At 43.0% G+C, this 15364-nt stretch overlaps 2 protein-coding genes across 2 annotated transcripts in view; one reads left to right on the top strand and one right to left on the bottom strand.

Moving 5' to 3' along the window:
• LOC146196420 (uncharacterized) overlaps window positions 1–3397 on the bottom strand; it is a 12723-nt gene extending 9326 nt beyond the window's left edge. The window contains exon 1 of the mRNA XM_084597002.1: window positions 3314–3397. Within this exon, the coding sequence (XP_084453128.1) occupies window positions 3314–3397 (84 nt within the window). The remainder of the gene's footprint in view (window positions 1–3313) is intronic.
• Window positions 3398–3814: 417 nt separating this feature from the next.
• LOC146196421 (uncharacterized) lies at window positions 3815–6366 on the top strand. Its single transcript, XM_084597003.1, has 2 exons — window positions 3815–3844; window positions 6007–6366. The coding sequence occupies exons 1-2, from the start codon at window positions 3815–3817 to the stop codon at window positions 6364–6366; spliced, it is 390 nt and encodes a 129-aa protein (XP_084453129.1).
• Window positions 6367–15364: the final 8998 nt, after the last annotated feature.

Here is a 15364-nt window from a genome sequence, read left to right on the forward strand (position 1 = left end):
ATTTAACGTATATCTTTTGTTTCATATCTTTAACAAAGTTGAGCGAAACCAGTTTAGTTGAATTTTCATTCGTGTATCGACAGTGCTATTTTCTGTATTAATTGAATCATGGCAAAATAATACGTACTCGACAAAACTGTGGTTCAGCTGATGTAATTGCCAAAGCCGTAAAGGTAGATGAGGCGAGGTAGTTTTTCAACACCCATTTGGGCTCCTTCCTCTGCATTTGAATTCTTTTTGAAACTTTCATATTGGGATGGAAATTAAACTGTGAACAAAAAGCAGCTAGAAACATATGCAATAAGGTCAATTTGATCCAACACGCTAGCTCTACAATCTATTTGACTCTGTTCATATCATTAACATTATGGCGTTTTTCTGCAAATATGTAGAGCAGGGCAAGAGTTGCACGTACATTTAACTGATTTCTTGCGATCGATTGCATTTTCCAAAAATATTGCGCGATCGCTCTTCGAACAGCACAGCGCTCGGGGTCACGTCACTTCGTTTTGCGGCTTTGCGCAAATTTGACCTTTCTGCGGCGCCAATAGCAGAGCTATATACTGTTGACTGGTAAATAGCCACGAGAGGACTGTGTCGTGAGTAGCATAGAAGCGGAAATTTTAAATGCGTTTTACAAGATCTGGGATGAGAGCCCTACAATCGTTGCACATTTCGGCGCGGGCAGCCCGCTGTCCCGTGGTTTCTTTTAAACTTCGCGAGCTTTCATTCTTGCCAAATAAAAATGGCTACGCTAAGACTGCGTCATCGAAAACACCAGGGTTGGACAATTTTCGCGGCACACGACAACTATCCTGTTAACACATGAGCGTTTACAGCGACATTTAAGCAGTTAAGTAATTAGTGTCATTCAAGTATGCGGAAAGAGAAATACCAGTGGGTATCATCATGACTCCTAACAACGCTTGTTCGATTCAGTTGGGAAGGGTGCTTAGTTTTTTTAAAACGAAACCTTTTGTAGCCTCATGAGTGTCGACAGATAGATAGATGGACGGATTTATTGAAAGGAAAAGGCAGAGAGGTTGGCCGGAATAATTCAAATCTAGCCTGCTAAACTGCACTGGGGAAAGGGAAGGAGAGAAGAAAGAAGATCATGATGGGTGTCGATGTAGGTGAAGACGTATGAAATACATATACAGGCACAGTAGCTTGCTTTACAAGCGCGAATCAAGTCCGCTGGTGCACAAAAAACAGCAAAGAGCACGCACTGCGACAAAATTTATATACCCGCGGAGGGTGTCACATCGCCGTGATTGTCGAGAAATGAATTGATGAGTAAAAATAATGGTTGTAGGCGGTAGAGAGTCGAAACATGTGTCTGAGTACACGATTTCGTTAATGTGGAGTAATTATTTTTATTTGTTAAAGCCAGAGCAATAAATTCGACGTCAAAAAAAGCTAAAGACGTCGATATAGTGTGCAGGCGTCAGAGCAGCCACGGATGTCGATATTGTGCAAAATACGCCAAACTTGTGCAAAGAACGATCAAATGTGTTTCAAAGCTTTAATGTCAGGCCTCGTCACCGCGTTGCAACATCGAAAAGAGTCGTTCAAGAATAAAAGAGGAACACAGTATTAAAAAGAAAAATAATAAGAACAGCAAAATAGAAAAAAAAGAGTAGAAAGAGTGAAAAACAAAAAGGAAAAGAAGAAGCAAATGATTTCGTCTTATCGGACTAAAGAGAGATCTTAGTTCCTGCAAGAATTTTGTTTTTTAATCTTGGTGCATTTCAGGTGGGACACAGTGCATATACTATTCTTTCTTGATCATGTCACTCCATTCACACAACGATAATGTTGCAGACTTACCTTGTTTTAGCCACTTCATAAAAAGCCAACATATCGCAAGGTGCTTGGCAGTTAATCTGGATCTGCACCTCTGTGTTGGGAAACGCTCTCGCCGAGTACGTGTATACATAAGAGGTTTACGTGACCGCCTACCCCACCGTTCCCTGCTCTCACGAATGCGCACGCCGCCTCTGTTGCTGCCGCCAACATCGCCGCTGTCCACTGCGTGGTACCCCGCGGTGCCGGTGACATCAACCGAGCTCACTGATGAAACCCCGTTCGGCTACCGCGACCCCGTGTGTCCAATGCAGCCATTGGGTTCTACTTCAGAACATGCGAATAGCTCTACACATACGGCATCATACCGCGCGATCTCAACTGTGGTGATCTGAACACATATGAATACGTTCCTATCCTGAAAACGTGGTAAGCGCAGCAAAAGTGTCCCAGATAGCGATGTGGAGGTCAAAACAAACATGAGTGCACAGACTACATCAGCAGCTGGGAAGAAAATATCCAGCTAATTTGGCATTAAAAATAAAGGTCTTTTCCCTGTCTGTGCTGGTGCACAAGGGTTTAGAGGCTCAAGTGCAACGTTTGAATCATCAATATAGATTGAGCAAAACATGTGCCTTAGACAGATGGCGTGCATTCTGCAAAAACACTGTCAATGTGCGGCGCATGCAAGCCTATTTCTTACTGTTTTCTTTTTTGCTCGCCCCTGCATCTCGATCAGAAGTTAGATTTTCTTGGGGATAAAATGCAGTCAGATTTGATTCTTTAGAAGTTCGATTACTTTTCCGCATTCAAAGCATCAATTTAGGACCATGACTTAACTGTAAAGTCATCGGTCCTAATCGAACTGCAGCACAGTTTCTATTGTTAGCGTGATAACAATAAAAATGGCAATATTACGCCGACCAACAAATTACGCAAAATCGAATTACTTAAGCCACATTTGGAGGGCCTTATCATTCATGCGCTGCGGTAGAATAAAATGTGTTTTCTAAAGTGTAGTACACGATTTTGTGTGCAGTAATATGGGTTACAACGAACTCAATGAAGGCCAAGTAATATTTGCTTACGAACAAAAGCCATCAAGTTCCCTTAGCCTTCTGTACCAAGACTTTGCTGCAATGAGGAATATTTTGCTGAGAGAAAATATTCATAGGACACTCTATATCCTTCTTTAAAGCGCGTAACGTGGCAACATTAATGATTACCGTCGACAGCTCAGACCTCTTTCAGACCCTCTTTCGCGCACTTGCACGTTGGCACTCGTTCAATCCATGATGTCTTAATTTCTGCCTCTTTCATCGCCCGCCTATTTTTTAGCATACCACATCTCCAAGAACATCCGACATAGATATAAATCCTCGTTTTAACGAAGCTCGAATTAGCCATCCACTAAAAGTCAAGAGGACATACCGACACTGCCCATAAGGATACCCTCATTAACTAACACGAAATAACACAAGAAAATTGACTAGCGCAGAGCAGGCACCAGGCTCGACATAAGACACTGTCCAATATGTCCTAGGAGCCTGTCCGGCACCACGTGCAGACCAAGCATATACTCGCACACCATTCTGCCATCAGATCTGCTCCGATAGCCAAGCCACTACGTTTAAGCTTTGTAATGCACCGCAGACCTAATCCACAATCAGTGAGCATGTTCGCAAAACTTAATCACAGGCTTTAATAACAACACCATGAAGCAGTGGGTCGGCACTGATTCGCAGCTCTGGAGTAGTCGTTCTAGCAGCGGTAGTGGCCTGGACCGCGGTGGGCCCAGGCTCTTCTGATTCCCGAAGGGCTGTCTGATTCACAAGCCTTCCTGCTTCAATTGCTGGCAATAAAATCTTCGCCAAGTAATGAAGCCGTAAAAGGCTTACTCGGCGTCAAGGAGGGTTCATTCATAAGTGTAAGGGGCTGCCTAATTTGGCACACCACAAACTCGTCAATGTCCCATCCCCTCGTAGCGCCGATCAATCACTGTCCGCCCATGGCAGCTGCAAACAGTCACCGGCCAGAGGTATGCTGGTGATTTTTCCCTCATTCTGCCGACGCCGACAATGCCGACGGGGGATTTTCTAGATTGCAGTGCATTTAACGCCATCAGATTCAAATTTCTTTTTTTAAGTTGCACAAGAATGTGGAAATAAATGGTCGAAGCCCCACCTCATAAGGCGTGCCTCCGAAGTGGCAGCCACGGGACAGTTCGTTTGCTGATTTGTTTAGTAACTTACCAAGAAAATAGATTTGATGGCAAAGTGCTGTCCAGGTGCCCGACTGCTGAAATTAAAGACGCGGGCTCAATACAAGACGTTGGCGGCTGCTTTCACATGGGGTGAAGAAATGATGACCCCCGTACTCTGTGCGATATCACTGTAAAGATCTCCAGCTGGTCAAAAGTTCAGAGTATACCACCCCGGCGTCTATCCTATTCTTAGTCACTATAAGCTGCTAGACCTAATGAAACAAAAATATAAAAGCAAATCGAACAATTTCTAGTTGTATTATTTCGCTATCGGTTAGTACTTTGTACATTGTAGTAAACCCTGCCATGTTATCTGTTTGCATTGCTTTTTTTTTTTTCACTTTTGGTGTTCTTGCTTCCGTCGAGGATTTTCACCTTTTTTCGTGCTCACGAATTACTGCAAAATAATTCATCTTTTTGCGCGCGTGAATCTAAAACTCTCCATAATAGCTTTCTCTTGCTTGGCCAGGCAGTTTCTTGACCGCCGTGTTATAAAAAGACCTGCCCCTGGAGAAATAAATGCACGCGATGACAGCAGCCAACGACTGGACATGTCTATAAAAACACCTACAGTAAGGCACGCGCTGAAGAAAGTGTGCCGACATCAACCCTGGCAGCAAAATTAAAACAAGATAAGACAGCGGGTAGCAAGAAAGGCATGGGTGCCCAGGTTCCGCCGAGCAATGGCCACACTACGGCCAGATAACATCCGCAAGGAAAGTTCAAGGCAGCAGGTAGTGATCCCTGGCCCTGGATACGACAAAAATAACCTCCCCGATTAGGGCTTCCCTGCCTACACACAGAGCTTACCATTTTACCGGTTGCAGTGTTTAGACTCTAATGCCTGCTTGAATATTGTTTCTCATCCTGAGATTGCGAAGCACGATGAAGGAGGAAAAGAGGCTAGTGCAAGCTGATATCGAAGGGCCATTTGAAACATCCGCGCCTATTGGCCCACTATGCTGTTTCGAGCCACTCCATAAAGACGAAAAAAAAAGACGTTTGCGACCGCAGCGAAAGCACGTTTTGATGACGTGAAACACAAACCGCAACATAGCTTAGCCCAGCGCTTTCCCAACACGCAGTCCAGACACAACCAATGATTAAATATTAAAAAAAAAAGAACACAAAATTTGGTTAATGTTTGTGCTAGCGCGCGTATATAAGGACATCGAACACCACTGGCTGAGCATCGTTTATTCGAGCACCTCCAAGCTTCGAAAAACCAAGCCAACCATGATTGCCGTGAGTACAACTTAGCTTGATTCTCGACGATGCGCAATGCAAGACCCAAGTACACAAAACCTAATGAAATGTTGTTAGGCGTTTATGATGAATTAATGCTAAGTGTTTTAAAGCTCTTCTAAACACTTCTATTCTTCTGTCCGATCTGCCATTTCATCCACCCCCGAATTTAACGTCCTACCAGCGATAAGCAGACAGCGGTGCTCAACATTCAGCATTTGCCCAATGCTCTTTGCTTATATTAAGGTACTGCTGAAAGCGAACTCCTTTAGTACATTTTGATGTTTGTTACGTAGGTATTTTACATAAATATTTCACACGTGGTGCATTCGTTTCAGTGTAATATTCAACAGCCTTATTCAAGTAAATACTATGTCTAATGACCTTTTCAAAGTTATACAAAACTATGACTTTTGCTTCTATTTTATAGAGCCAGGTAGTAAGCTTAATTGATTCTCAAATACAGTCATTGCTTACGGGGCCTTATATAGAGTATCAGTGCGCATAACGCAAAGTTCCGCAACTGATTATCTAGGTCATATGCTGCTATAAAACTATGTTCGACCCTGAATAAACTCTATGCGTGGCACTTTGATAGACAAACTTTATTTTTCTAACCAATATTGAATTTATCGATTTTGTTTCCATCCAATTCCTGTACAATTCTGCGCTGGCGAATGATTTTCTCTCAGAAAACGCCACTCGTGCAGGTCCTGTGCCTGTTTGCTCTGCTGGGCAATGCCCTCGCCGTCTACATTCCCACGTACGGCGTCCCTGTGGCCGGCTACCCTACCGTGCCCGCTGTCACGACGGTGCACACCGCCCCCGTCGCTGCCGCCGCTGTCACCGCTGTCCACCGCGTGGTGCCGGTAACTCCCACCGTGCACAACGTGGCTACCCCCTTCGGCTACCGCACCACAGGCGTCAGCTACAGCCACCGGGTGGACGCCCACCCTGTGCGCGTCCGCTACGTGTACGGACTCAGCCCGTACGGCCTTAGCTACGGCTACGGACTGGACGCTTTCGGATACCCCATCCTGAAGAAGTGGTAAACGTCAAGACACCAGATCATGGTGTAAAATATTCTTACACTGCTAACCAGATGAAATTGTCTACGTTTTCCTACACCACGCTTTATAAATGTGAAGAAGCCAATCAGAAAATCTACTAGCCTATAGCTGCCTTTTATCGTATAATGAAGGGCTTCCGTTGAGCCAAATTACTTCAGTGAGTAAAACCTACACTTTGTCCGACAGCGTGGCCCGATTCGCAGTCTTGGCAGCTTCAAATTCCGTGCTTTGCAATTTCGCTAAAGACTTCCAGTGTCGTTCGCATAACCAAGAAATACTTCTAGGCAAAGTGCATGTAATACGCCTTCGGTTTCATTGTGTTATTGAGACATAGCCTCGCCGTGCTCACGGAGCTGCCTCGATCTAGATGAATACATATTTGTGCACTGTGGCACACCTCATCTCACAGTTTATCACGTCATGTTCGTTTCGTACTCCACGCGGTAAGTTTTTTAGTTTCACATTTTAATTGATCAGGTTACTTGTGCCGGCATGACGCTTACAACACGAACTTTCATCACGCATCCTGGGATACTGAAGCGTATATAGCGCGGTGGTTCGCTCGAGGCAACTGAGACACTTGAAATACCTCAAAATTCCTGATATTGTTAGGTAATATATTTCGGGATGTCCTGAGTGAAAAGTTTCTTCACCGTTGAGGCCACAAAGCTTTGATTCGGCAAATCTGCGGCAAGTGAACGGGTCGCATGACTTTATCACTGCGTGTATGCGCTGCACGCGCATTACTAACCGTAAATAGAGGACTGAGGAGTTCCGAGACAGCCGATAACAAGCAGGTCTCGGCTACATGCAATGGAAAACCGTGATTCCACTTGTGCTCCACAGGTTTGTGATATTTTCGCAAATGAAGTTGAAACATTAGAACGCTAGCCACTGAACCGGACTCTCGTTAACGGTAAGGCGAGTTTATGTGCTAATATATTAAATATGCGTTTTCCAGCAATTCAAAATTACGATCTAAATTGAGGGCAAAACGCCAAGATTATTTACCGTTCATTGGGTACTTGTACATTTCCGTGAAGAAATATTGATACCAATCTGCTCAGTCCTCTCCCCTATCATGAGCTCCCGTACTAACCTGTACCCTTTCTTTTCCTCCTCTCAAAAGCTATTGCTATTCCCATTATGTACTACCGTATTCAGCGATTTGTTTGCTCATGCCTACCCGTGCCTTTTACAGAATGGTGGCCTACCCTTGGAAAATCGACGATCAAGCATACAGAATGGCTAGCACGGACGACGACCTTTGAAGACGATGCTGTTTTTAATGTACGCTTGTTTCGTCTCCCCGGAGACAACAAATAAAAATCACAATGCCAAAGTGATTTTTCTTTATCGCTCATTTTGCAGCGGTGTGTGCATACTATCGCGAATACCACTCACAGGCGTGGCACCTTTTAAAGCCGACCTGACTCCTTATTTCTGCTCTATATGAGTGCGCTCATTCTCAAATGAAATGGGCTGAAACCCGACGACAGCACGTTCACGAGAGATCGCATACTGCACCACAAATGTCTTCATAATTTCCCAACACTAACTGTATAATAACTTCTTTGACCAGTGATAAGACTCGGCAGTTCTCTCTTCTAACATATTTCAAAGAAATATTAATGTAATGGTGCCGCCCACGCACTCAATGCTAGCCAGGCAGTATCTCAACTCCTCCCCTGCCGCTGGGGTTGATCATCAGAGGTTACAGGCTATAGTAGCTTAATATAGGAAATGAGAGTCATATTAACGTGCCCAAAATTTACAATATTTGTTGAGATGGAATGGAATGGTGCCTGCGCATTGCACGCTCGTATATGATTCCCATCACATATGACCAATTCTGTGCTCTAATGACGATATAATCGTATTTAAAATCGTCGTTAAATATGGACGTCGGCGAAGGGCTCTACCAAAATACATACAAAACCAACAACAATGTAAAAATGGAACTTAACTCATGGGACTTCACAGAAATTATATTTTGGCAGTTTTTTTTTTTTTCGCTAATGTTAAAGCTACTTGTAGGTTCTTCAGACCGGTGCCATCAGATAAAATCAGTCCCCACGGTGATTTACATTCCGACACTGGCTACAGCCTGAGCTGCCCCATTAGACAGTTCGAACCGGGTTCTCAATAACTATTTTTACGGCTGGGTCGTTTGCAGGATGCCCCGCTATGAAGTACCGCATGTTGTTGTCATTGATCTGCGCGTTCAACACCGCGATGCCGTCCAAGAGTCAAGCATTGTTCATGGCGCTCAAAAAATATACTATTCACACAATACTGGGCGACGCGGACAACCAGCGATGCCCTTGCACCTGGTATTGGAGCCCCCAAGGGCTGAACTGTCGTCTCTCCCACCAATTCAGATGTGGCCCAAGTGTGTTTCATCATCGTCTGTAGCGAAACGCAATTTAGAACGAACATGAAATGACTGTAAAAGTGTTATTTGTACTGGTTTCATTCATGCCGTTGCCGCAAAATGAATATGACTGCCGCGTCTTTTCACAACTAGAGTAACAGCGCAACCGCTGACTCATCGCTGTGTCGCATAAATTTCCATTTTGTATAATAGTCAACAAAGTATTGAATAACATTACAAATTTTCTATTCATATTCTATGCAGTTCCTATTCCATTCCTTTTGCAGAACTACACTACTTGAATTTGATTCAGTACCGAAGGACGACTATTCATTTGGGTTAGTCTTCAAAATAGTACTGTGCCCGGACGCCTAAAATTTAGCATGAATAAAAACAAAATTACGAACAAAACAACCAAACCCCTTAGACTACTGAAACATTATCACATAAAACCTCCAGAAATACAACCAACAAGAAAGCACAGGCTGCAGCATTCGTTTAGCAGTTGTCTTAAGCTGTATATGAACTGCACTCATTCCCATCTGTTTCCAAAAAAGTACTGATCTAGTCATTTAACACATGCCTCTTATTTTAAAGCATGTTTTGTCCCATATCGATTATACACACCTATTCCTCGAAAGAAAATAAATTCAGAATATCCGGAGCTTCATTACAAGAGTGCGTCTTTATTTACGTGGTATACAAGAAAAGATGGCTTCTTCGTAAAGAGTCCACTAACTTAACAGATGATATAAAGAACCACGTAACGCAAGAACCAACAGAGCTATTTAACATGTACATTATAACAACATAATACCATAGGAATGACAGCGCTAAACTTTGTAATGAAAAACAAAGCAACAAGCACTATACCATAATTTGTAAGCACACCAGGCATGACAAACATATCAAATAGATACCCAAAAAATAATGAGACACAATATATTTAATCGAACTTATGCTAAACTTTGATAAACAATCAAACAAACAATAATTTTAAATCACTAACTATAACCACAGGACCACGTACGAAAAGAAAGCTAGAAATTTGGAAAGCCCAACAGAATTTCCGACTCCACCTAATCTAAGATATGAGAAAGTCTTCCGAGAGTCTCACGTGTTTCGAACTTGTTTACTTAGCTATTATTTTGCTCGCTACGGAAGGAGAGAGTATTTATTAGTAACCAGTGATGTTGGTAGTCTCAGAAAAGTTCGCTTGTGAAATTAAAAGGCACATTCGTTTGAAAGGCGTCGTTTTCGCCATCCCCGTAAACGAGAACTGAGAAAAACGTGTTCCTCAGCCGCGATGCCGGGTTTGATCCAGACCGCTCGCCGGCGGCTGCATTTCGATGGAGCTGAAATGGAGAGGCGTCCGTGTGCTGTGCGAAGTTCCTGCACGTTAATTGCTCCGTACTTTTTTCTCTCTTTCTTTCACTCCCACCTTCCTCCCATTCCTTACGCCGCGGTTCAGGTGTCCACAGAGAAACTGTGACCGATACTGCGCCTTGCCTTCCCTAGTAGTGGTAGTAGTAGTAGTAGTAGTAGTAGTAGTAGTAGTAGTAGTAGTAGTAGTAGGAGTAGTAGTAGTAGTAGTAGTAGTAAAAGCATTTATTGAAACAGAGTGACGGAGGCGGCTGCGTTAAAATGGAGGCGAAAGGAAAAGGTATATGCAAAGGCATCCGTGTGCTGTGCGATGTCGGTGCACATTAAAGCCGCAGGTGGTCAAAATTAACCCTTTTGCTTACCCTGCGGCGCTGCTTTATTTTCTATTTTATTCCCATCTCCTGCCTTCATTTCTTCGCAGTTCGTGCCCACAAAGTGGGGCAGGTACTGGGCCTTGTCTTTCCTATAAATCAATTCACATTTGGTTGGTTTGCGGGGTTTAAGGTCCCAAAGCGAATAAGGGTGTGAGAGATTCCGTAGTGAAGGACTCCGGAAATTTCGACGCCTTGAGGTTTATTACCTTAGGCTGGAATCGCTCAGCACACGGACGCCTTGCTATTCGCCTGTATAGAAAAGCGGCTGTCGCGGCGCGGCCGGAATTCGATACTGCATCCTTGGGCACAGGCGTCTACCACCCTAACCACTCTACCACCATGGCGCGGCCCGCTCATATTTGCATACATTTACATACATGGTTATTCGTGTGAATAGTACTTGGTTTGCCATTGGTGTGGATTCAAGGTCAATAATGAGTCGGAGCCAGGCAAAACTTTGGGTCTTACATAAAGTAGGGCATTCGTTCTAAAATTACTGCGGAAAAACCAGGTAAGTTCTTTACGCTTGTCCGTGTCATTTCCTTGTGTGTTGTTATTGCTGGCGCTTTTTATTTTAAAACATGTTTCAACTAGCCCAAGAAAAAGTTCTGCTGAAGGTCTTTACTAGTGAAAAACTCATTTCGTAATTGAGTTAGCGGCTGCTAGCACACTTTTGGCACCATGTACTTGAGATGCTGATATTTTATCGACTGCGATCAGTTCGAGGGCTGCACTCTGGATTAACGAGAGAAAAGTAATTGGCACTTTTTCTTCGAAGCACCACTGTACAAGGACTACAGGACAGCAAGCATCAAAGTAGATGCTTGCTGCAGCAACAACCAAAGACGCGACTGAGCGCGACATCGATGAAGCTCACGTACGGACCACCATTAGCTGTTTCGAGCACATTTTAGTTGCCACAGCAACCGAGAGATCTCACTCCCTTCTCCCTTCTCTTAGAGCGCAGACAGGTGTCCTCAGAAACAAGTGTAACATATACCGTGCCTTTTCTTTTCTGTGAACCAATTATTATAATTATATTATTATTATTGAAGGAATTAAACATCATTTATTGTCTTCATCTTCTCCTCTATCAATGTTTCGAGTTATTTTGTAATATTTTTCGCCTCAGGCGAACCCGCAAAACACACCACAAGACACGGATTGAGGGGCGTATGAGATCACGCGCAACTGGCTTCGAGGTGTCTTCGTTTCCTCTGAGAAGGGTACTTTTTAAAAAAATAATTCTAAGTTATAGAGCTGTCATAGAATGTATGCAAAGCTGGCTGAATTTTACCGTGTACCACTGATTTATGATGGCACGTTTAAGGAATGTAAGTAGTGCTCCGTCACAAGACATCATAGATGTGCTAGTGCTTGATTGGCTAGATTTGAATGTGTGAGAGACGTTTATTCCAAATTCAGGTAAGGCCTCAGGATCAATCTGGCAGTTCAGCCCTGATAAATTTTTTGGATGGCATCATCGTTGTGGTTGAGTCCTGTCTATGAATAGAAAGGTAAAGTATTTGAAGATAGTATCACCGTTGTGGTTGAGCCCTGTCTATGAATAAAATAGAAAAGTATTTGAAGAGTGCTTCCCCGGTAGCTCTGCAACACTTGCTGTGGTAAATTACAGTCGCCGAAGGTGTCACATCTCGCAAAATCCTAGGCTGAGGTGGTTGCTTAATTTTCCCACGCTACTCTTTGTCAGTGCTTGGCCTGGTGCGCAACCCGTAGCGGACGTGCTAGCAGAGTACCGTACTTACAAGCGCCGGCTATGCAATACTCAGTAGCGGTCTTGAACCAAGTGCCAGTGTACTCAATCAAGAGGCTTAACGGACGCGCGAAGTGCATCTGGGAGGACAAACCCCACTTCGAGAAAAGCGATTACAGATGTGTGTGTTTTGGCGTTTAGGACCAATGTAGGAATTGGCCTAAAAAATGTTTCAGTTGTGCACAATTTTTGTGATTCATTCTTTGCGAAAAGTCCCTTGGGCGCACGTTTTGCTTCTCACGTGTGTTATGAAGGTTATTCATAAAATCAAAATGTCTTTAAAAAAGCGGCAATTTATCACCTTAACCTCGCAAAAATTTACAGCTTAAGACAAGGCATGAATACTCCACAATACGAATGAGAAGCAGTTTTGCGTTCTTCGGTTTGGTCGCATTTCAGGCACACTCCATGCCTCAGCACTACCGTCACTTGAACACAGTGCTCTCATTATACTTTACAAACTACATGGCAAACCCACAGCTAAACAACGGCGGAATGACCGCTACTACATGCTAAACAACTACTCCGGAGGCGCTTTGAAGCGCCAGTTACAGATCCCTTCTGTTGCTTTATGAAAATGTCGAACACTTGTCTACGCGCCAGTTCACTCATGATTTCACCGCTGTGTATAGCGTCCCCCTATCCGCCTCATTCGACTACCGCGCTTGCCTCTCTTTCTGCCTTGCATCATCGAAGCAAATGTGATTTGATACCTTGGCTTATCACCATGACAACCGAGTGGCACCAAGGCGCGGTTATGACAGGCGTTATACTTTGCTGCGGATATACCCTTTTTATTGTAAAACTGGAAACATAAAAAATAAATAAACTTGAGAGCAAGCCTGGATCGAACCCGAAGTTGTCACGGGTAAAACCAATTGAACATCAAAGACAAGAAACAGACGGCCAAGAGACAATTTAAGAAAAACCAGTTAGAAGAAAGCGAAAAACAAATGCCAGATGTGAAAAGTGGTTTCAGTGGCAGAGAGGACTGAAAAACGTTAATCATTATCAAGGAAAAGAGTAAAAAATAAAAGGCTGGATCCAGCGTACCCCGAATCTTAAGATGTGCTCACAGGTAGCCAGTAGGAGAGAAAGTGCGGGGAACTGTGCAAAGGAAGAGTCAAAGAAAGAAGACGAACGGAATAAAAAAAAAAAAAAAAAAAAAGGAGGAAGAAGATAAAGGGACTGAAGTACGTAGAACATCACTAGAATAAAATGTGTGCCAGAGAAAAGTGTATCGGTAAAAACAACAGGTAGGAACCCAGGAAATGATGCGCAATCAGTGAAACAAAAGAAAACACAACTGGAAGGGTATCATGGAGGAAGGAAAGAAAATTGTCCAGCTAACAGCCATTAGCAATAGATAAATTAAACATACAAATGAACAGACGAAAAAAAAAAAAAAAAAAAAAGAAACACTACCTAAATGATATGCGACCTAGCTGAATAAAAATGCGTGTTCTGCGCTGCAGGGTACTTGTTTGTATGCAGTTAGTGGTAGCATCATGACAAAAAAAGTACGGGGATGAGCGAATGGCATTTTTTCCAACAAAGTCTAATACAAATAATGTATTTCCACTACTAAATTGGCTAATTACAGCACAGAATCGAATACAAATCTAATATCTGCAGGAATAAGCGCTCATGCTGTGAATAATCATTCGAAACGAGCAAGAATGTGAAACAGAAGCGCCATGGGTGCCACTTAACTATGGTCGTATTTTATGGAGGTAATTCAATAGCATAACTGGCGGCAACACGAAATCCGCCTTTCATTGTGGTCAAAAGGGAATAAACAAGAGCCACACCGCAATGCATGAGATTGGCGCTAACATCTATGAACCATGGCCTCTAAAACCGTTTAAGAAGGCAATGTTTCTAAACTGGCTTCTCGCATCGTTCATCCTTACCCATGTGTGAGCATTATGAAAGCTGCCACAAAATTAGACCCCATAGTGGCCCTGAACCCTTCATCCTAAGCATACTGATCGCTGCAATAATGATACGAAGTTTCGGTGTGGGCCCTGTTTTTTGTTTTCTTTATCATTCGTGAAAGAAAAACACTATAGCAGAACTTATTCAAACATTTTGCTAGTTATTCGGAAAACAAAAACAAATTTATAATTTAATAATTTGATTTAAATAATTTTCAGAGTGCACTATTTGATAAGTTCCAATAATCAGATACGAGAGTAATTGACATGACTTTCAAATTTTTCCACTATTCCTACGCCCCTACGAAATCAGCATGTACCTTCAGTAGAGGGAAGGTTCACATATCAGTGCATTTTCTTACTAAGAGAGCGTTTAAGTGCGTAATATGTAAAGGATAACCAATTCTAGTCGCTAATGTTATTAGCAATTTTCCTTAGGCTTCTCTGCTTTACCGAGTACATTGTTTGAGCCCTAAATGTTTCACTGAAAGGAGTGTTCTTTACCTAACTCGCACAAACCGTGTAAATGGCTGAAGCCCCGCCTTTCAAGTGACCCGCACAACACCGAGGTATATAAATATTATTGACAAGAAAAGCCAAGAAAGTCCTCAAGAGGGGGCTTGTCCAAACGTCCACGGACCTAGGTTTCACGAATAGCCGTGTCCAGGATCCATGTTTCGCCTGTTGTTTGGACAACACGCCGAGGGGACTTTTATATGAAGAGCAGGATTGATTGGGTGCAAGGGCCACTGCCATAGGTTCAGGGTGTTCCTACAGGTAACTTATGAGAACGAATTTGGCTGCCTCAGATGTAGAGCAACAAGAGAGGATCAGATTAGGGGGGTAGCAATAAAAGATCGCGATAACTCACCGTTCATAATGAGAAACTTAGCTAAACAATTTGCAACCAAAGTAACAATTATTTGTTATTTCTTGTTCACCCTCTACTAGTATGCTAGGTCCTGCAATATCCGTTGCAATGTAATTTTTTAGCGCTGGTTTTTGTTCCATTTTCAATTTCTCACTAATGTCCTGGACATTCCTGGTCTTTTTGTGCACGTTCATTACTGTAAGTAAAAGTAATGTTTATTTGGTTCTTGATAAATGCTAAACTAACAGTAACTATTTTCGTGCGACT

Source organism: Amblyomma maculatum, chromosome 3 (genome assembly GCF_055883805.1).
Source record: "Amblyomma maculatum isolate TAMU_Amacu chromosome 3, ASM5588380v1, whole genome shotgun sequence".
Classification (NCBI taxonomy): domain Eukaryota; kingdom Metazoa; phylum Arthropoda; class Arachnida; order Ixodida; family Ixodidae; genus Amblyomma; species Amblyomma maculatum.